The following is a 22,141-nucleotide window of genomic DNA, read 5'->3' as shown; positions in this document are numbered from 1 at the left end:
GTGTTGTATACAGATCCATTTAAATTTAAAGTCAATTTAAAAATATTTTTAATTCATAACATGTCCTATCTGTTCTAATAATGTGGTAATATTAGTACTAATTATTATGTATTTAAAGGTGGGATTATTCAGCCAAACTTAGAAAACATAAAAAGGATTAAATCTGATATTTAGATTTATAGTAATGAGTATCTTGCCAATTTTAATAAGTTTTAATATTAAAAATCCTTTTTGTATATTTTGAGAGGAGGGTAGTGCTGAAAGGTAACATTATATTGGTAACAAATCTTAAGTGATTTGTTTAATATCCTACAGGCAGCAGATACTCCTTTTAAGAGTTTTTTCATTTGATACATATAAAAGAACAAATGTAACATTATATGAGTTTTAATATAAATGCACACCTCTGAACCTACCATTTAATTTAAGGAAGAGAACATCACCAATTTTGTAGCATAGCCCCTGGACCATTGTTTTCCCTTTCTCCTTACTTCCCTGAAAATGGTAATCACTGTTCTGAATTTTATGTCAATCATTTCCTTATTGAAAAAAAATTTTTATTACATACTAGTATATCACTAATATATCATATATAATAAAATAAACTTACATGGTGACAAACGGTAGCTACATTTCTCATTTCTCATGGTGAGCCCTGAGTAAGGTATAGAATTGTTGATGCTGTGTCATACACCTGAAACTAATATAACATTCTGTGTTAATTATATTTCAGTAAAAATAAAAACACCAGTGACAAATATTAAAGATGAAATTATAATCTGATACATTATTTCTGGAAAGCTAATTTGCAAAAAGTATTTAAAACCTTAAAATACTGAAATATTTGACATAGTAAATTCCCATTTGTCGAAATTTAATTTAAGAAGATAATCAGGGATGCCTGGGTGGCTCAGTGGTTGAGTGTCTTCTGCCTTCGGCTTAGGGTGTGATCCCGGAGTCCCGGAATTGAGTCCCACATTGAGCTTCCTGGATGGAGCCTGCTTCTCCCTCTGCCTATGTCTCTGCCTCTCTCTCTGTGTCTCTCATGAATAAATAAATAAAATCTTAAAAAAAAAAAAAAGATAATCAGACATTTAAACAAAGAGTTACAGAGAAATTTCTCACCACATTTATAAAAGAAAAATATTAGAAATAACCGAAATGCCCAACCAGTTCATATGATGAAATAGTGTATAGCCATTAAACTTGGTGGCTAAAGAATTTTTAATCCCATAGGAAATTAAATATATATATATATTATTTAGTGTTGCTTGTTTCTGAGCTTTGTAAAATAGTATATGCAGTTTTTTGCTATTTGTCTATTTCACTTATATTTCTAAGAGCATTCATTTAGTTGCTATATAGTATACCATTATGTGAACACTCCAGAAGTTAGTTATTCCATTTTTTTTATATATAGACATCAAGGTTGCTTATACTTGACCACTACTATAAATGAATATTCATGAACAATATGCTGAAATGCATACACTTGCATATACAAACACTAGGAGAATAACTGGGTCATAAGTAATGCAAATATTCTATTTTTATGATAATGCCAAATCACTTTCCACTGATTATACTGATTTATACTCCCACTCCCACCACCTAGTGTATACTCAACAATACTTCATATTATTAGATGTATATTATTTTGGCCAACCTAGTTGAAATTGACATTTGAGTCTAGAATTATGTGTTGTTATAAGTCACTTCTCTAACTACTAATGAGGTTGAGTCTCTTACATATGCCTATCTATCATTTATATTTCTTCAGTGAAGTGTGAAGTGCCTCTCAATCCCCTTTGTATATTTTTCTCTTGGGTTGTCTTTTTCTTATTGGTTGGTTAAGAATTCTTGAAAATTTTATATTAATCTTTCGTCAGTTGTGTATGTTACAGATATCTCAGTGCTTGTCTTTTCACTTTCTTTAATGGGATCTTTTGTATAACAGAAATTCTTAGTTTTAATGTAGTCAAATTTATCACTCTTTTTAAAGTTTTGCTGGCTTGTGTAAAAATCTGAGGTTAAAAGTGCTTACTTTCTTAAAAAAAGTGCTCACTTTTTATTTTGAGGTTTTAAAGTTCGATCTTTCATATTTAAATTTTTAATACAGCAGAAATTTATTTTTTCATATCATGTGAGATAAGGATCCAATTTCAGTTTTTTCTGTGTAGCTAACCAGTTGCTCATTTACTAAATAGGCTCTCTTTCCCACAGTGATGTGTGATGTCACTTCTGTCATATGTTACACTTCCATTTATGAATGAGTCTATATCTCATGCCTTAAAAACTGATGGGATTTTGATGAAAGTTGCATTAAATCTGTAGAGTAATTTCAAGATAACTGACATCATTATAGCATTGAATCTTTAAGTTCTTAAAATTCATATTTATTAATATCATTCCAAACTCACACACAGATTTCAAGAGCAGAGTGTAGTATTGTGATATACATAGAGCAGAAATAACCACATCCTTCCTCTGTATGCTAATTCTTACCTCTGGGGCAGTGCAATGAGAGCTACATAGACGAAACCCTATATGTATGGAATCTCTTGTGGATGTGAGGAACCCCGAAAAAGTGAGTCTTGAGCTTTCCTATAAAGGAGAATGGCGGATGCTTCCTATTCCCCTCCTCCTTGCCAATTCCACCCACCCTTCTGAGAGTCTCCTTGGAAATGTAAAGAGAAGGATCGGAAGTGGACTCTTTAGAATATAAATGAATCACTCCAGTGGAAAGATAAGCCCAGAGTCTCAAGCTCTATAAAGGGGATCACTCCCTGATCCAGGCTCCTCTCTCTCTCCCCACCCCCGTCGAAGTGTAAGCACATATTTCCAGCAGTTAAATTGCTGTGGAGTTGCTTATTCTAAATTAGTCCTAAACTACAAGGCTTGCTGTGAGCCCAGGTCCCAAATTTCAGTAAAATTTGTTTACGAAGGTCTATTTGTAGAAAAACATAAAAATATTTTCTCTAGAGCCCCACAGTCTTTCTATCCAGAAACATGGTGTATTCTCCATATACCAAAAACATTTTTAAATGTTTTTCCATAAAATTTTATGCATGTCTTATTTCTCTTTCTTTAAATTTATTATTCTATTTTTTCATATTTTAAATGGTATCTTTAAAATTATATTTTGCTTCGACAAGATGGCTAAATTCTTATTAATTGTACTAATATTTGAGATTCTTTATGGTTCTCTGAAAATAATGACAGTTTTGTTTCTTCCTTTGGTTTTATGACCTTTCTTTCTTTCCTTGTCTTACTATACTAGCTAGAACCCACAGTACAGTGTTGAATAGAACTCGTGATAGCAGGCTTCCCTGTCTTATTCCTGATTTCAAAGAAAATGCCTTTACTGTTTCACCACTAATGTTTTATGTAAGTTTTTGGTAAATATTTTTTATCAGGTTAAGAAAGTTCTCTTCCTATTTTGCTAATCATTTTTATCAAGAATGAGTATTGGACTTAATAAATGCACTTTTCTGTACACTGTTGCAGCTAATTTCTAGGAATTTGTTAATATCTATTGATGTATTTATATAATTGTCCTTTAATAACTTGGTTTGGTAAATTGCATTGATGGACTTTTTCTTTCTTTTTTTTTTTTTAAAAGATTTTATTTATTTATTTGAGAGATTGACAGAGCAAGCATTAACGGGGGGTGGGGTGGGGGGGGATAGGGAGAGGGAGAAGCAGACTCCCCTCTGAGCAGGGAGCTGATGCGGGGCTTGATCCCAGGACCCTGGGATCATGACCTGAGCTGAAGGCAGATGCTTAACCACCTGAGCCACCCAGGTGCCCCGATGGACTTTTTCTAATGTTAAACATTTTTGCATTTCTGGGTTAATAAATAATGTGTATTATCTCCTAAATAATAACATGCTAGCTATGAAACAATGAAATAGCATTGTTACTGGAGTGCTTTACATGTATTAGATCACTTAATCTTTATAAGAGCCTTGTGATTTAGGTGGTATTATTCTATTCTCATTTTATAAATGATGAGACCAAGCACAGAGAGGTCAAGTACGCTTGCTCAACTTCATAGAGCTAGAAAGTGGTGGAGCTGGAATTTCAACACAAGGAGTCAAGGTCCAGAGTTCATGCTTATCAACTTATATGTCACTGGAGTTGATTTGCTTATGTCTTTTTTTGGTTGGATTTTTTGTTTTCCTCAGTAAGATTGGCTTGTCATTTTTTTCTATTCTGATGTTTTTATGATATTAAGGTTACACTGGTCTCATAGAATGAGTTGGGTAGAATTGCCTCTTTTTCTCTTCTTTATAAATTGTTGTATAAGAGGAATTTTTATTCCTTGAAACACTGAAGGAGTCACTTGTGAAACCACCTAAGTTTGGAAATTCTCTCCCACAGAGTGGATAGGGAATGTTTGTTAACTATTGATTTAGGTACTTTAATTATTAAAGGACTATTTAGCCTTCTATTTCTTGGTGAAACAATTTTGATAAATTGTATTTTTATAGGAATTCATTAATTTCAAAAGTTAGCAAATTTACTAGCATAAGTGTTTCATTGTATTTTTTTGTTAGCTTTTTTGATCTCTTCTGGATTTGTAGTTACAACCTTTTTTCTTTCTTAATATTATTTCTTTTTGCATTTATTCTTCTCTCCTTGATCTCACCAGATACTTTCTTGTTTTATTTTCCTATTTATTATTTTTCTCAAAGAACCAACTTTTGCCTTTGTTGATGTTCATTATCCTAACATTTCTGTTTCATTAGTTTATGTCCTGATTTTTATTATCTTCTCATATTGGCAGAAGTATTAATGTGTTTTCTCTCTCTTTTTATGTGGAATTTCATTGAATTAAAACCTTTTATTTTTTTTTACTTTTTATTTTTTTAGTTTCAATATAAGTATTTAGCTATAAATCTTCTAGGTAAACCTTTTATTGCATCTTCAAGTTATAATATATGTACTCAATATTTTTATTTTTTTATTTTTCACCTTTTTTAAGTTCTAAATATTTTAACACTCTTTATGACTTTTCTCCTTGACCAGTGAGTTGTTGTGGAATTTATTAGCTTTTTTATTTTTGATTTCTGTTTTAATGATGATATTAAAGAATTTGATTTTTAATATCTGTTCTTTGAAATCTGCTGAGACTTGTTTCACAGCTTAGACAGACTGTTCCATTTTTTCCTTTTATTTATCTTTATTATTATTATTTTTTAAGATTTTATTTTTAAGTAATCTCTACACCCAACATGAGACTTGAACTTACAACCCTGAGATCAGGAGTCACACACTTTACCAACTGAACAAGCCAGGCACCAACCATTTTTAAATGTTCACTGTGTACTTGAGAAGAATGTATGTTTCCAATATTGGATGCAAGCTTCTACATATGAAGCTTAATCATCTTCTTGATCATATTCACTATGTTTTAACTGCTTTGTTTATTAATGATTGTCAAATTGAAATTTCTCTTTATGATCATGTGTTTACCAATTTTTCAATGATCTTGGAATTTCTTTGTAATCTATTTTGAGTGTACCTTGTGGAATACATAAAAGTTTAGAATAGCATTTCTTTCTAGTATTGAATTTTATCATTGCGTAGGACATTCTCCTTAATGCTTTTTTTAATTAACGTCTAGATATTATTTTGTAATTTATTATAACAGCCTTCGCTCTTTCATATTTATTTTGACTACTAATGTATGTAGATATGTTTCTACCACCTTACTTTCTGCTTTATACTTGTCATGCTTTTTCTGTGCCTATCTTTGCTTCCTTTCTCACCTTTTAAAAATTGTGGTAAAATATCTATTTTATAAAATCTGTGCTAACCATTTTTAAAATGTACAATTAGGTAGTGTACAGTACATTCACATTGTTGTGCAACCAATCTCCAAAATTGTTTTCATCTTGCAAGTTTTTTTCTTGAATTTTAATTGAAATGTGTGTTTTTGTTTCCACTTTACTTGCTACTTGTAACAATTTCTAGTAGTTGGTCTTGAATTTTATCATGCATATTTAACAAAGTCTAAATTTACTATCTTAAGCCACACCTCCCAATCAATTTAGGGACCTTTAACTCTGTTACCTCATCCCAACTTCAGTGTGGTTTTTCACTAATATTTTACTTGTATCATTTTTTCTGCTGTCCAAATGAGACATTTTTATAATACAGTCTCATACACATGTTTGTTTACATGCACATTTATGTTTACCAGTTTCTTAGTCCTCCATTTCTCTGCCATTTGCTTTTAAAATTATTTTTCCTTTTCTTGAAGTAAATCTTTAGAGGTTCCTATTTGCGGAGATCTGATCATGATAAGCTCTGTCAGTTTTTGTTTATATGAATCTAATTATTTTAGCCTCATACTTGAAAGGGATTTTTCTGGATATACAAGTTTAATTATTTTCTTACCTCATTAGAAACATTTTCCTCTGTTTCTATTGTTACTTCTTAGTCTGTTTTTGTTTTTAAGGATGGAGAATAGGTGATTTGTCTTTTTTTCATTGATTTAAGGACATTTATTTTTATTTGGTACTATACAATATATTTTTTTAATTTCTGGATTTCAGCTTTAACATTTTTTTCTTTATAAATGTAGCGCTTACTGCATTGATGGACTCAAGTCTTTAATTTAAACACTTCCATTTTTTCATTTCTAAATGTTCTGCACAGTTGTTTTATAAATCTGCCTGGTCGTTTTTAGTAGTCTTTTGTCATTTTCCTATTTTTATTATTTATTTTTACTTCCTCAGATGTTTCATACATGTCAATTTTAGGTTAATATTTGATAATTCTAATGTCCAAATATCATTGGGGTTTGTTTTTATTGTTTCTGTTCTTTGCTATGGTTGTTTGTTCTTTGGGTGTTTAGGAAATCTATGGTGAAGTCATATTTTCGTGCTCGTAAAAATCCTACATTTTGTTGAGGCTCTTTCCTCAAAAACAGTTTGCATTTCCTTTTGCCAGAAGGCAGACTTGAGTGCTTTCACTCCCAAGTTTCTCACTTTGATCTGGGAGTTTATTTAGCCTTTCCTCCTTGCTTCTGGCCTAAACCTCCACATAAGAGCATTCCTTGTTTTATATCATTTGTAATGATTACATTTCACAAAATCTTTATTTTAACCATCCTATTTGGTATTCCTATACTCTTTATTTATTTGTGGAAACTAAGGTACTGGAATTAAATCAACTCTTCATCACAGCATGGTAGCATCAGAAATTGAGAATATGAATAGATCACCTTGGTTTTAATATCTTTTCAGAAGTAGTAAATTTCTTTTAATTTTGTCCTGAGATGAATAATTTTGGCTCTTCTTGACTTCATGATAGCTACTTTGATGGCCAAAATTGGTCCCTAGCTTGCAGAATTGGTAACTTATATTCTTTTTACAAAACTGTAGGAACTAGTCCAGGCTAGTGAGCGATTAAAAAACCAGTCCAAAGAGCTGAAAGACGCACACTGTCAGAGGAAACTGGCCATGCAGGAATTCATGGAGATCAATGAGCGGCTAACAGAATTGCACACCCAAAAACAGAAACTTGCTCGCCATGTCCGAGATAAGGAAGAAGAGGTGGACCTGGTGATGCAAAAAGTTGAAAGCTTAAGGCAAGAACTGCGCAGAACAGAGAGAGCCAAAAAAGAGGTTAGTAGTCAGGCAGATTTTCTAGTGCTCACGGGGTAGTGATTAAAGCTGCTTTTTCCAGATGAGTGAAATCATGTCTCATTCTTTAATTGTTGAAAACGGTTTTTTTTTTTTTAGCTTAGTAATTTTATTTAATATGATATCAACATTTGAGTTATCTTCTTGTTACAAGGTAAATTCCCATGGGGAAAAGCGTTTTATTGGAAAAACAATTATAACCATGACATCTGCTTTTTTCATTTTATTTTAAAGCTGGAAGTTCATACAGAAGCTGTGGCTGCTGAAGCATCTAAAGATAGGAAACTGCGTGAACAGAGTGAGCATTATTCTAAGCAACTGGAAAATGAATTGGAGGGTCTAAAGGTAGGGTTTGATTTCATATTTGTGAAGTTGAATTAATTTTCTTCTTTTTAGGTTTAACAGAAGTGTTAGTTTATGTACTTTCTTTGACGTGGAGTGAAAACTGGCTATCCTTCAAACCTAGTATTCTTAATTCTCTTTCTTACTAGTAGGAAGCTAATGTAGACTTCTTCATCATTCTGGAAGGAAAGGGAAGATTAATTTTAGTGGGGAGAAGAAATCTATCAGGAAAGAGTTCAAATATTTAGGAAGGGCTGCACAGCTGGACAAGATGTATCAGTCATCTGCATGGGAGACATGGTTAGGTACCCAGACCCTCTATCTTATAAATGGCATAGGAGAGGCTCAGGGGTAGCTCCACAGATATTTAGGTTGGAATGGGATGATAATGGGCCTGGGCTAACCATCTGAGCAGAAGTGTTAGCAAGGGTAATCCTTGTACCAGCTGTAGTTGGACTGCTTGATTTTAGCCCCTAGCCTCATGAATTACTAGCCATGTAATGCTGAACAAAATATTTAATCTCTTTGGACCTTAATTTTCCTATCTATAAAACCCTATCTCAGTGGTTTTATGTAAGGAGTATATGCATATATTTTTAAAGTGCTCAGCAACTCTTAGCTGTGATAATGTGTCTGTCAAAGTGAGAGAATTGGGATTAAATTGATGTCCTATTTCTGTAACACTAAATTATAATCTGAATCTGATGCCTCTTTTTCTTCACTCTGATCTTAGCAAAACCATTTCCTTGCACTGCAAGGAAAAAATAGATGAATCTATTATAGACGGAAATGTCAACACCCCTGTTTCAGAAGTGAATGAATTCAGGAGGCATAAAACCAGTAAGGACATAGATGAGCTCAACATCATCAGTCACATGGATATAAGGCATATCTACAGACTACTACATATAACAGCAGAATATGCATTCTCAACCTCACATGGAACATCTACCAAACTAGACCACATATTCTGGTCCATAAAACAAACCGTAACAAATCCCTAAGAAATTTATGAGAGTAGGAAACCTACCGTGGCAGCTCTCAGGCCACAGTGGAATTAAATTAGATGTCAACACCAGTAATACAGCTGGAAAAATTCTAAAATATTTCTAAGTAACACATGAATCAAAGAAAATATCTTGAGAAATTTTTAAATATTTTGAACTAAATAGAAATGAAAACAAATTTAACTTACCAAAATTCGTGGGATGTAAGTGAAAGCACTATTTAGGGGCAGCTTATGGCATTGAATGCATATATAAGAAAGAAATATCTAAAACTAGTCATCTTAGCTTTCACTTTTTTTTTTTTTTAGCTTTCACTTTAGATACTAGAAAGAAAATAACAAATTAAATCTGAAGTAAACAAGAAAAGAAATAAAACTAGAGCCAAAATTGATTAAATTGAAAACAGGAAACCAATAGAAAAAAATCAATGAAATCAAAGCTTATTCTTTGAAAAGATAGTAAAATCAGGAAGTCTTTTGGCAGGCTCATTAAGAAAAAAGATCCCTTTTTTCTATTTTTGAGAGTAATTATATTAACAAGCCTTGAAGCATTAAACTGTTCTTACATTCTGGGAATCAATTGCTCATATAATAATACAATTTCAATACAGCAATGAATTAGAATTGCTTACATTTTATTAAGAAGTTTTATTAAATTTATACTGAGATGAGGTTGTGGTTCTATTATTTGTATGCTCTTTTGGTCAGGTTTTGTTTCAGGGTTATGTTAACTTTATATAAAGTGAAGCTTTCCCTTTTCTTTGTTATACTGTAGCTTTATTACTGCTTTATTTACTTTTATTTTTATTTTTTATTTTTATTTTTTTTATTGAAGTTCAGTTTGCCAATATACACTATATAATACCCAGTGCTCACCCCATCAAGTGCCCTTCTCAGTGCCTGTCACCCAGTTACCTCATCCCCACTCACCTCTCCTTCCACAACCCTTTGTTTGTTTCCCAGGGTTAGGGGTCTCTTATAGTTTGTCTCCCTCTCTAATTTTTCCCACTCATTTTCCCTCCTTTTGCTTATAATCCCTTTCACTATTTCTTATATTCCCCATATGAATGAAACCATATGAGATTTTCCTTCTCAAATGGACTTACTTCACTCAGCATAATACCCTCGAGTTCCATCCACATTGAAGCAAATGGTGGATGTTTGTGTTTTCTAATGCCTGAGTAATATTCCATTGTATACATAGACCACATCTTCTTTATCCATTCATCTTTCGATGGACACCGAGGCTCCTTCCACAGTTTGGCTACTGTGGACATTGCTGCTATGAACATTGGGGTGCAGGTGTCCCAAAGTTTCACTACATCTGTATCCTTGGGGTAAATAAGTAGTGAAATTGCTGGGTCGTAGGGTAGCTCTCTTTTTAACTCTTTGAAGAACTTCCACAGTTTTCCAGAGTGGCTATACCAGTTTGTATTCCCACCAACAGTACAAGAGGGTTCCCCTTTCTCCACATCCTCTCCAACATTTGTTGTTTCCGGTTTTGTTAATTTTCGCCATTCTCACTGGTGTGAGGTGGTCTCATTGTGGTTTTGACTTGCATTTCCCTGATGGCAAGTGATGCGGAGCATTTTCTCATGTGCCTGTTGGCCATGTATATGTCTTCTTTGGTGAAATTTCTGTTCGTGTCTTTTGCCTATTTATGATTGGATTGTTTGTTTCTTTGCTGTTGAGTCTAATAAGTTCTTAGTAGATCTTGGATACTAGCCCTTTATCTGATATGTCATTTGCAAATATCTTCTCCCATTCTGTAGGTTGTCTTTTAGTTTTGTTGACTGTTGCTTTTGCTGTGCAGAAGCTTTTTATCTTGACTAAGTCCCAGTAGTTCATTTTTGCTTTTGTTTCCTTTGCCTTCATAGATATACCTTTCAAGAAGTTACTGTAGTCAAGTTCAAAAAGGATGTTGCCTGTGTTCTCTAGGATTTTGATTCATTTTTGTCTCACATTCAGATCTTTCATCCATTTTGAGTTTATCTTTGTATGGTGTAAGGGAATGATCTAGTTTCATTCTTCTGCATGTGACTGTCCAATTTTCCCAACACCATTTATTGAATAGACTGTCCTTTTTCCAGAAGTAGATATCCTTTCTTGCTTTGTTGAATATTAGTTGACCATAGAGTTGAGGATCCGTTTCTGAGTTCTCTATTCTGTTCCATTAATCTTTGTGTCTGTTTTTGTGCCAGTACCAAACTGTCTTGATGAGCACAGCTTTGTAATACAGCTCGAAATCCGGCACTGTAATGCCCCTGGCATTGGTTTTCTTTTTCAATATTCCCTTGGCTATTTGGGATCTTTTATGGTTCCACACAAATCTTAAGATTATTTGTTCCAACTCTGTGAAGAAAGTCCATGGTATTTTGATAGGGATTGCATTAAATGTGTACATTGCCCTGGATGGCACAGACATTTTCCCAATATTTATTCTTTTAATCCATGAGCATGGAACGTTTTTCCATCTCTGTGTCTTCCTCAATTTCTTTCAGAAGTGTTCTGTAGTTTTTAGGGTATAGATCCTTTAACTCTTTGGTTAGGTTTATTCCTAGGTATCTTATGGTTTTGGGTGCAATTGTAAATGGGATTGACTCCTTAATTTCTCTTTCTTCAGTCTCATTTCACTGTATAGAAATGCCACTGATTTATGGACATTGATTTTGTATCTTGCCACATTGCTGAATTGCTGTGAGTTCTAGTAATCTTGGAGTGGAGTCTTTTGGGTTTTCTATATACAGTATCATGTCAGATGAGAAGAGGGAGAGTTTGACTTCTTCTTTGCCAATTTGATTGCCTTTTGTTTCTTTTTATTGTCTGATTGCTGAGGCTAGGACTTCTAGTACTATGTTTACTAACAGTGATGAGAGTGGACATCCCTGTCATGTTCCTGATCATAGGGAAAAGGCTCTCAGTTTTTCCCCATTGATAATTATATTTGCTGTGGGCTTTTACACAGATGGCTTTTAAGATCTTGAGGAATGTTCCCTGTATCCCTACACTCTGAAGAGTTTTGTTTAGGAGTGGTTGCTATATTTTGTCAAATGCTTTCTCTGCATCTATTGAGAGGATAGTGTTTCTTTTTTCTCTTGTTGATGTGATCTATCACATTGATTGTTTTACAAGTGTTGAACCAGCCTTGCATCCAGGGATAAATCCCACTTGGTCATGGTGAGTAATCTTCTTAATCTACTACTATTAGATCCTATTGGCTAGTATCGTGGTGAGAACTTTTGCATCTTGTTCATCAGGGATATTGGTCTATAATTATCCGTTTTGGTGGAGTCTTTGTCTGGTTTAGGAATCAAGGTGATGCTGACCTCATAAAATGAGTTAGAAGTATTCCATCCCTTTCTATCCTTTGGAACAACTTTAGTAGAATAGGTATTATTTCTTCTTTAAATGTTTGATAGAATTCCCCTAGGAAACCATCTGGCCCTGGACTTTTGTGTCTTGGGAGGTGTTTGATGACTGCTTCAATTTCCTTGCTGGTTATTGGCCTGTTCAGGTTTTCTATTTCTTCCTGTTCCAATTTTGGTAATTTGTGATTTTCCAGAAATGCATCTATTTCTTCTAGATTGCCTAATTTGTTGGCATATAGCTGCTCATAACACATTTTAAAAATTGTTTGTATTTCCTGGGTATTGTTTGTGATCTCTCCTCTTTTGTGATTTTATTAACTTGAGTCTTTTTTCTTTTTAAAAAGGCTGGCTAGGGGTTTATCTATCTTATTCTTATAAAGAACCAACTCATGGTTTTGTTGATCTGTTCTACATTTCTTCTGGTCTCTATTTCATTGAGTTCTGCTTGAATCTTTATTATCTCTCTCCTCCTGCTTTGCATAGGTTTTACTTGCTATTCTTTCTCCAATTTAGGTGTGAGGTTAGCTTGTGTATTTGAGTTTTTTTCCAGTTTTTTGAGGGAGGCTTGTATTTCAATGTATTTCCCTCTTAGGACCACTTTTGCTATATCCCAAAAATTTTGAACGGTTGTATCTTCATTTTCATTAGTTTCTATGAATCTTTTTAATTCTTCTCTAAATTTCCTGGTTGACCCATTTATCTTTTAGTAGGATGCTCTTTAACCTCCATGTGTTTGAGTTTCTTCCAAATTTCTTCTTGTGATTGAATTCTAGTTTCAAAGCATTGGTGGTCTGAAGATAGGCAGGGGACAATCCCAATCTTTTGGTATTGGTTGAGACCTGATTTGTGGTCCAGTGTTTGGTCTACTCTGGAGAAAGTTCCATGTGCACTTGAGAAGAATGTGTATTCAGTTGCGTTCAGATGCAAAGTTCTGTATATATCTGTGAAATCCATCTGGTCCATTGTATCACTTAAGGCCCTTGTTTCTTTGGTGATGTTCTGCTTAGAAAATCTGTCATTTGCAGAAAAGGACATGTTGAAGTCTCCTACTATTAGTGTATTATTATCTACGTATCTCTTTACTTTGGTTATTAATTGATTGATGTACTTGGTAGCATAAATATTCATGATTGTTAGGTCTTCTTGTTGGATAGACCCTTTAAGTATGATATAGTGTCCCTTTTCATCTCTTACTACAGTTTTTGGTATAAACTCTAATCTATCTAATATGAGGATTGCTACCCCAGGTTTCTTTTGAGGACCATTTGAATGGTAAATGGTTCTCCATCCCTTCATTTTCAGGTTAGAGGTGTCCTTAGGTCTAAAATGAGTCTCTTGTAGACAGCATATAGATGGGTCTTGCTTTTTTATCCAGTCTGATACCCTGTGTCTTTTCATGGGATCATTTAGCCCATTCACATTCAGAGTCACTATTGAAAGATGAATTTAGTGTTCTTGTAATACTTATTCAGTCCCTGTTTTTGTGGATTATTTCTTTGGGCTTCCTCTTTCTTTTACAGGGTCCCCCTTAATATTTCTTGCAGAGCTGGTTTGGTGGTCACATATTCTTTCAGTTTCTGTGTGTCTTGGAAGCTCTTTATCTCTTTCTATTCTGAATGACAGCCTTGTTGGATAAAGTATTCTTGGCTGCATGTTTTTCTCATTTAGTACCCTGAATATATCATGCCAGCCCTTTCTGGCCTGCCAGGTCTCTGTGGAGAGGGCTGCTGTTAATCTGATATTTCTCCCCATATAAGTTAAGAATCTCTTGTCTCTTGCTGCTTTAAGGATTTTCTCTGGAATCCTTTATCTTTGGAATTTGCAAGTTTCACTATTAAATGTTGAGGTGTTGAACAGTTTTTATTGATTTTTAGGGGGGTCCTCTCTATCTTTTGGATCTGAATGCCTGTTTCCCTCCCCAGATTAGGGAAATTCTCAGCTATTATTTGTTCAAATATACTTTGTGGTCCTTTCTCCCTCTCGGCCTCTTCTGGAACCCCAATTATAAGTAAGTTCTTCCTTCTCAGGCTATCATTTATTTCCCTAAGCCTTTCCTCATGGTCTCTTAATTGTTTTTCTCTTTTTTTCCTCAACTTCCTTCCTTACCATCAACTTGTCTTCTATGTCACTCACTCTCTCTTTCACCTCATTAACCCTAGCAGTTAGGAAATTCAGTTTGGATTGCATCTCATTTAGTCTGGTTTTAATTTCAGCCTGATGAGATCTCAATTCTGCAAAAACAAAGTATCTAGAGTCCTTTATGCTTTTTTTCCAGAGCCACTAGTAGCTTTATAATTGTGCTTCTGAATTGACTTTCTGACATTATGTTGAAATCCATATTCTGTAACTCTGTGGCAGAGAGTACTGTTTCCGGTTCTTTCTTTTGTGATGAATTCTTCCTTCTAGTCATCTTGTCCGGTAAAGAGTGGCTGTACGAGCGGGATGAGTCAAAAATATCAACCACAACCTAAGTAAAATACACCATATATGATTTCAAAGAGGTTAGAGACCAGAAAATGAAAAAGAAGATCAGAACAAAATAAAAGGCCCACTAAGGTGAAAAACAAATTTTAAAACAAAGTAGTAAAAATAAAAGGCCAAAACCCACAAAGAAGAAAAAAGAAAAATTTAAAAAGAAAAAAAAATTAAAAAGCGGGTATGCTGAGGGATGGTGGTGGTGAAGAAGTGATAGTGGAGAGAATGTAGTCTACCTGAGGGGTCCTAGAAGGTGATTCTCTTAGTTCTGAGTGTACTTTGTTCTGTATGTTAGAAGATGCTCAATCCCAAATTTATATAGACCAGCAATACTTATAGAAAACCCCAATATTGACCACCAAAACATAAACAAGATAAAAGAGGGAGGCAGAATGGGAAGGAAGAGAGAATATAATTTCACAGAATGAACCAGCACAGTATTCCACTTGATCCTGGGTGTATGCTGGTCTTGTTTTAGAAGATATTAGCTTCCAACATTGTAAAAGAAAACAAGGCAGAAAAAACAAAAAACATAAAACAAAAACCCGTATCTCGTATAGCTCCCCAAATTAAATTGAATACGTTGAAGGGAATCTAGAAGTGAAAACTATATCTAAGACATGTAATTGTAGTAATATGAAAGTCAAAAAGGAAAAAACTTAAAAATAAAAAGTTGGTAAAATACTGTAGTTAAGGTGGGAAAAGAAAAAGAAATATTGGAAAATTTTAGTGTGATATAAAAACAAGTCATCATAGAAAAAGGAAAAAGTGGGGGGAACCTTCTAGTTCTATATACTATTTTCCCCTCAATTTTCCCTTGGTCCTGGAGCTTTCCAGGGCTGTTTGGTCAAGAAACTTGCTCTTACCTTGTTCTTCCAGCTGGTCTTCTGGGGGAGGGGTCTGCTTTGCTGATTCTCAGATGTGTGTGCCTGGTGAGAGATGCCCCACCCCCTGCCAGGTGCTGGGCTCAGTGGGAGCTGTTTATCCCCATGAGGCCTTTGTTCCCTGGCACAAGGTGAAACAATTGAGGAAGAACAACAATGGTGATGGCCACATCTTCAGCTCTGGAGTTGAGCTCCCTGCGAGTAACTAACTGCAGTTTCCTAGTCCACACTGGCCTAGATGCTCCCGGGGGAGCATGGCACAGGTGCACTGATCTGCACAGCTTGGAGACCCACTGGCAGGAGAGTTCTCGCTGTCCTGTGCCCTCCCTGCTTCTGCTGGTCCCGGGGGAATGCAGGATCCCTGGCTTTGTCTGCTTGGGCACCCTGAGATCCAGGGCCCTGTTCTGCTGGAACCGTGCTCCTGGGGGCCACCTCTCCCAAAGGGAATGGGGCACAGCCACCTCTGCCCAGAGCCGGTCCACCTCACTGACTGGCTTCTCCCAAATGCCTCAGAGGGCTGCGATGCTCCTGCCCTTTACCCATATCGGACTGTGGCTTGTGGTGAGCTTTTCCCCAGGTGCCCCTCCAGGAATCTAGAGGCTTCACTGCCCCTCCTGCGATTCTGCCCAGTTTCCCGGCTAAGCACTTTTCCATCCAGGAAGACTCTAGCATGGAGTTTTAAAGTTCCTGCTTCTCCAGGGCTGGGCTTTCCTGTCCCAGAGGCTTTTGCTTTATCCGGGCTACTCGCGGTTCCCCTCCTCCACTTTATTCTTTTTCATTTATTTAGTTTTTTCCGCCTTCCTACCTTGTTAGAAGCAAAAACTTTTCGTTTTGTAGCATTCCAGCTGTTCTCTCTTTAAATCTCAGGTCAAATTCGTAGGTGTTCAGGATGTTTTGAAAGTTATCTAGGTAAGTTTGTGGGACCAGGTGAGTTGAAGACCCCTACTCTTCTGCCATCTTGCCCCTCCCCTATTACTGCTTTATTTTATTTTTCATTCGTTTTGAGACAATTTGGTTCACTTTCATTTTTCCAGTGAAAGTGTCTTACAAACTGATTTTCAAATCTGTAAGCTCAGGGTTCAGTACTTTATGTAAATTTAATAACCTCCCCAGATACTTGAAAAGAAGGGGATTACCTTTAGATAATAGTCTATATTATTTCACACATTTGCATTTCTCTTGACACTAGTTTTTTGTTAAAAGTTTTCTTCTCTTTTCTGTAGTAAATCTTTTTGCAAAGAATATGCTTATTCTGTTTTACATGCTGTTCTTTCTGCTATATTTTTAAACACTTATTATAAAATAAAATACAAATAAAACCAAAAACAAAGAAAAAAAGAGAAGATACTACTAATATTAGGAATCAAAGAGAAGACATCCCTACATATCTCATGTTCATCAAAAGGTTAATAAAGGAATACTGTGAATAACTTCATACACACAAATTTGATATCCTAGATGAAATGGACTAGTTCCTTAAAAGACACAAGCTGCCAAAGCTGACACAGAAAAAATAAATAATCTAAAAAGTATTCTGTCAAATTGGATCAATAATTAATAACCTTCCGGAAAAGCACCAGGCCCAGGTATGTTCTACAAAATATGAAAGGAAGAAGTCATAGTAATTTTCTACAATCTCTTTCAGAAGTCAGAAGCAGAAAGAATATTTACTAAGTCATTTTATGACCCAGCATTACTCAAATACTAAAACTAGGGAAAAACATTACATGAAAAAAGCCACAGACCAATATGTCTTATAGACATGGATGCAAAAATCCTGAACAAAATATTAATAAATTGTATCCAACAGTGTATAATAAGAATTACACATGATACCATAGTGGTATTTTTACCCCATGTATGCAAGACTGGTTTGGCATTCAAAAATTAGCAAATAAAATGTGTCACATCAATAGACTAAAAAAATCACATGATCATCTCAATACATGCAAATAAAGCACCTGACAGAATCCAACATCTGTTCAAATAAAAAGCTGTCAGTAATGTCTAAACCTGAGAATCTCTAACAGAAAATGAGCTAACATCATACTTGTGAGAAGCTTGACATTTCCCCACTAAGATCAAGAGCATGGTGAAGATGTACTTCTCACCACTGCCTTTTAACATTGTATTGCATATCCTAGCTAATATGCTAATACAAAAAGACAAAATAAGAGGTATACAGATTGTGAAGGAAGATGTGAAACTGTTTAGGGATGACATGAGCATCTACATAGAGAATCAAATAGGATTGACAAAACAACTGGAACTAATAAGCCATTTAGGAAGGTTGAAGGATACAAGGTTTTAATACACAAAAGCCAGTCACTGTCCTTTATGACAGCAGTAAACAAGTGGAATTTGACATTTAAAACTCAATAATATTAATATTAGTACCCACAGAAATAAAATACAAAAGACCTAGAATACAAAAGACGAATAGCCAACACCATACTGAAGGAAGAGAACACAGAAAAGACTGACAGTACTTGACTTGAAGATTTACCATAAGTCTGCAGTAATCATGGCTATGTGGTAGTGGCAAATGAATATACCAATAAGTCATTTTTAACAAAGGAGCGAAGGCAATATAATGGAGCAAAGATTGTGTTTTCATCAAATGGTGCTGAACACCTAGATATCCAAAACTGAATGAATGAATCTAGACATAGAACTTGTACCCTTTATAAAAATTTATTCAAAATGGGTCACAGACCTAAATGTAAAATGTAAAACTATAACATTCCTAGGAGATAACATAGAAGACCTAGATCGCTTTTGGTAGGACAGTGACTTCCTGCATGCAGCACCAATGGCATAATCATGAAATAAAGAATTGATATGCTAGATTTCATTGAAATTAAATATTTTTGCTCTGCAAAAGACATTGTGAAGAGAATGAAAAGATGAAGCACAGACTGCAAAAAATTGTAGACCGATCCAATAAAAGACTGTTGTGCAGAATATGCAAAGAACTTTTAAAACTCAACAGTTAGAAAACAAATGACCCTGAGGTTGCAGGACCAACACACAATAAATAGTTGTGTTTCCGTATGCCAGCAGTGAATAATCCACAGAGGAAATTGTGGGAGCGATTTCAGTTACAATAACAGCTAAAAGAATAGAGTTTCTTGGAGTAAATTTAACCAAGAAGGTTAGAGTTGTGTGATGAAAATTATAAAACATTGCTGAAAGATATTAAAGGAGACAAGTAGACATCCATCCTATGTGTATGGTATCACTTAATATTGTTTAGATGTTGTGTTACCCAAAGTGATGTACAGGTTCATCACAATTCCTAGTAAAATTCCAACAGTCCTTTTTGCAGAAATGGAAAATATGATCCTGAAATTCAAATGGAATTGCAAGTGGCCCCAAGTGACAAACCAAAAGAAAAACAGAATTAGAGGACTCAAACTTTCCAGTTTCAAGACTGACTACAAAGTTACAGTAACAAAAAGATTGTGTACTGATACAAGAATAGAAACACAAGCCACTGGAATAGAGCTAAGAGTTGAGAAAGGATCTCTGGCATCTATGGCCAAGTGATTTTGGACATCATACTAAATCTGTTCAGAGGGGAAGGAACAGTCCCTTCAGCATATGTGCCAGGACAACTGTATTTCTGCATGCAAACAGATTTGGATCCCTGGCCCATGCCATATAAAACAATTTACTCAAAATGGATCAACCTGAATAAAAGAGCTATAACTATAAAACTCTTGAAAGAAAACATTGGGGTAAATATTCATGACCATGGCATGGATTCTTAGGTATAACACTGAAAGCATAAGTAAAAAAAGGTTTTTTTTTTTCATAAATTGAACTTTATCAAAATAAAAGCTTGTGTGCATTGCATCAAAGGACATTTTTAAGGAAATGGAAAAAATTATTTACAAATCAAGTATCTAATAAGAGTTTGAAATCCAGAATATATAAACAAGTCCTACAATTGAACAACACAAGACAAAATGCCCAATCAAAAAATGGGCAAATAACTTGTATAGACATTTCTCTAAAGAGGATATTTTCATAGCTCATAAGCCCACGAAAAGATGTTCAGCATCATTAGTCATTAGGGAAATGAAGTTAAAACCTCAAGATACCACTCCCATACCTACTAGGATAGCTAAAATGAAGGTGGGGAAAGAAACAAATCAAGTGTTTGCAAGGATGTGAAATAGTTTGGTGGTTCCTCAAAAAGGGAAACATAGAGTTACCATATGACCCAGCATTTCAGCTCCTAGGTATGTACCCTGAAGAATTTTAAGCAAGAACTCAAACAGATAATTGTATAAGTGTTCTTTGAAACAGTGTTACAATAGCCAAAAAGTAGAAACAGTTCAAGTGCCCATTAACAGATGGAAAGGCAAAATGTGGTTTTTAAATACGGTGGAATGGGGGATCCCTGGGTGGCTCAGTGGTTTAGCGTGTGCCTTTGGCCCAGGGCACAATCCTGGAGTCCCAGGATCGATTCCTGCGTCGGGCACCCAGCATGGAGCCTGCTTCTCCTTCTGCCTGTGTCTCTGCCTCTCTCTCTCTCTCTCTCTGTCTATCATGAATGAATGAATAAATAAATAAATAAATACATACATACATACAGTGGAATGTCACTCAACTATCATAAGGATACATGCCCCAACGTGGACAAATCTTGAAAACATTATGCTAAGTGACAGGTGCTAGACAAAAAAGAACAAGTATTGTATTATTCTATTTGTATAAAACACCTAGATTAGGCAAATTCATTGAGATAAAAAGTAAACGAGGTTACCAGGGGCCAGGTAGAGTGGATTATGGGAAATTATTCTTGACTGGTTAGAGAATTTCTCTTTGGGATAATGAAAAAGTTTTGGAAATACATAGTGGTCATGGTTGCACAACATTCTGAATGTAATTAATACTTACTGAATTCTACATTTAAAATGGTTAAAATGATAAAACTTTATGATATATATATATATATATATATACACACACACACACACTACTTAAAATTAACCATTGAATTGTACACTTTAAATGGGTGAATAGTATGGTATATGAATAATATGTCAGTAAGGCTCTTTAAAAAAACAAACAACTTTTCAATTGTGATCATATGCTACAAGAACTTTTTACCCTGTTGTATTAGTTTGCTGGGCTGCTACAAATTACCAGAAACTGGGTAACCTGAGAAACCTGAGAATTTATTGTCTCAATTATTGCAACTAGATACCTGAAATCAAAGTGTTGGCAGGCTTGGCTTTTGATGGTTTGCATTCCTTGGCTTATGTATCACCTGGATCTCTGCCTTCTTCCTCTGTGCAAGACTGCAAGTCCAAATTTCTTCTTTTTATAAGGATACAGTTTTATTGGAATAGGGCCTACCCTAAAGATCTCCTTTTAAGTCAGTTACCTCTGTAAAGACCCTACTTTTACTTTCTTTTTTCCAGCCTTATTGAGATATAATTGACAAATCATAATTGTATATATTTAAGGTATAAAATGTAATGTTTAAATATCTGTATACATTGTGAAATATATACCACAACAAGGTAATTAACATACTGTCACTTATCTTTTTTTTTTTTTTTGGCTGAGAACAATTAAGATCTACCCTCTTAGAAATTTCATGTATACAATACAGTACTGTTAACTTTAGTCACCCTGCTTTAACCTTAGATCTCCAGAATTTATTCATCCTATTTGAAACTTGTTTTTCACCATTTTCTCATTTCCTCCATACCCCCCCTTGACAACCACCATTCTACCCTCTGCTCCTAAGAGTTTGACTTTTTTAGATTCCACATATAAGGTAGATCATGCAGTATTTGAGACTATTTGAGGTACTAGTGCTTAACATGCTTTAACATGAATTTTGGAAGGACAAAATTCAGCTCTTAACACATGTAATTATTCACTTGAAAGTGTGATACAAGCATTTACGCTCTTTACCTGTCACAAACATGATTTTAATGAGTATAGAAGAATATCCACTTAGTCTAGTTCTCTACTATTGAATATTTATGTTTCACTTTTTCAACACTGTCACTATCATGAGCACTTCTGTGCATTGCATTTTTGGATATTGTTTCTTAAACTAGATATCTAGAAATGAAATTGTCAGATCACTTTAAGGCACTTGATGCAGGCCACAAATTGTTGCAAGTATAAGAGGCATTTCTTGCATTATTAGATTATTAACTGTATTTTTTCTTTGTGAATTACTGCTTTTCGTCATTTGCATTTTTAATTTGCAGGCTACCTGTTTCTCTTAAAATTCATATAAACTCTTTGCATAGTGAAAACTATATTTTCCTTCCATTTTTCCACAACTGTTTATTCACTTATCATTTGCCCTTTAATTTTGGTCTTGTTTCCTTTTCAGATTATAGGAGACTTGTTCTTATTTTCCTTACTGTTTCTTTT

At 34.7% G+C, this 22,141-nt stretch overlaps 1 protein-coding gene across 22 annotated transcripts in view; it reads left to right on the top strand.

The window, feature by feature from the left end:
- The window catches only part of CDC42BPA (CDC42 binding protein kinase alpha), a 306,715-nt gene that overhangs the window by 187,510 nt on the left and 97,064 nt on the right, over nucleotides 1-22,141 (top strand). For 18 of the 22 annotated variants that reach the window (XR_012032812.1, XM_072830231.1, XM_072830216.1 and 15 more), the window contains 2 exons: nucleotides 7,395-7,637; nucleotides 7,890-8,000. Coding sequence is in view for 21 of the 22 variants with exons in the window: in XM_072830231.1 (XP_072686332.1) it covers nucleotides 7,395-7,637; nucleotides 7,890-8,000 (354 nt within the window). In the remaining variant the exon portion in view is untranslated. The remainder of the gene's footprint in view (nucleotides 1-7,394; nucleotides 7,638-7,889; nucleotides 8,001-22,141) is intronic. The other 4 variants (XM_072830229.1, XM_072830236.1, XM_072830232.1 and 1 more) reach the window with 1 other exon arrangement.

Source organism: Canis lupus, chromosome 6 (genome assembly GCF_048164855.1).
Source record: "Canis lupus baileyi chromosome 6, mCanLup2.hap1, whole genome shotgun sequence".
Classification (NCBI taxonomy): Eukaryota; Metazoa; Chordata; class Mammalia; order Carnivora; family Canidae; genus Canis; species Canis lupus.
This window is presented reverse-complemented; position numbering and strand designations above follow the sequence as displayed.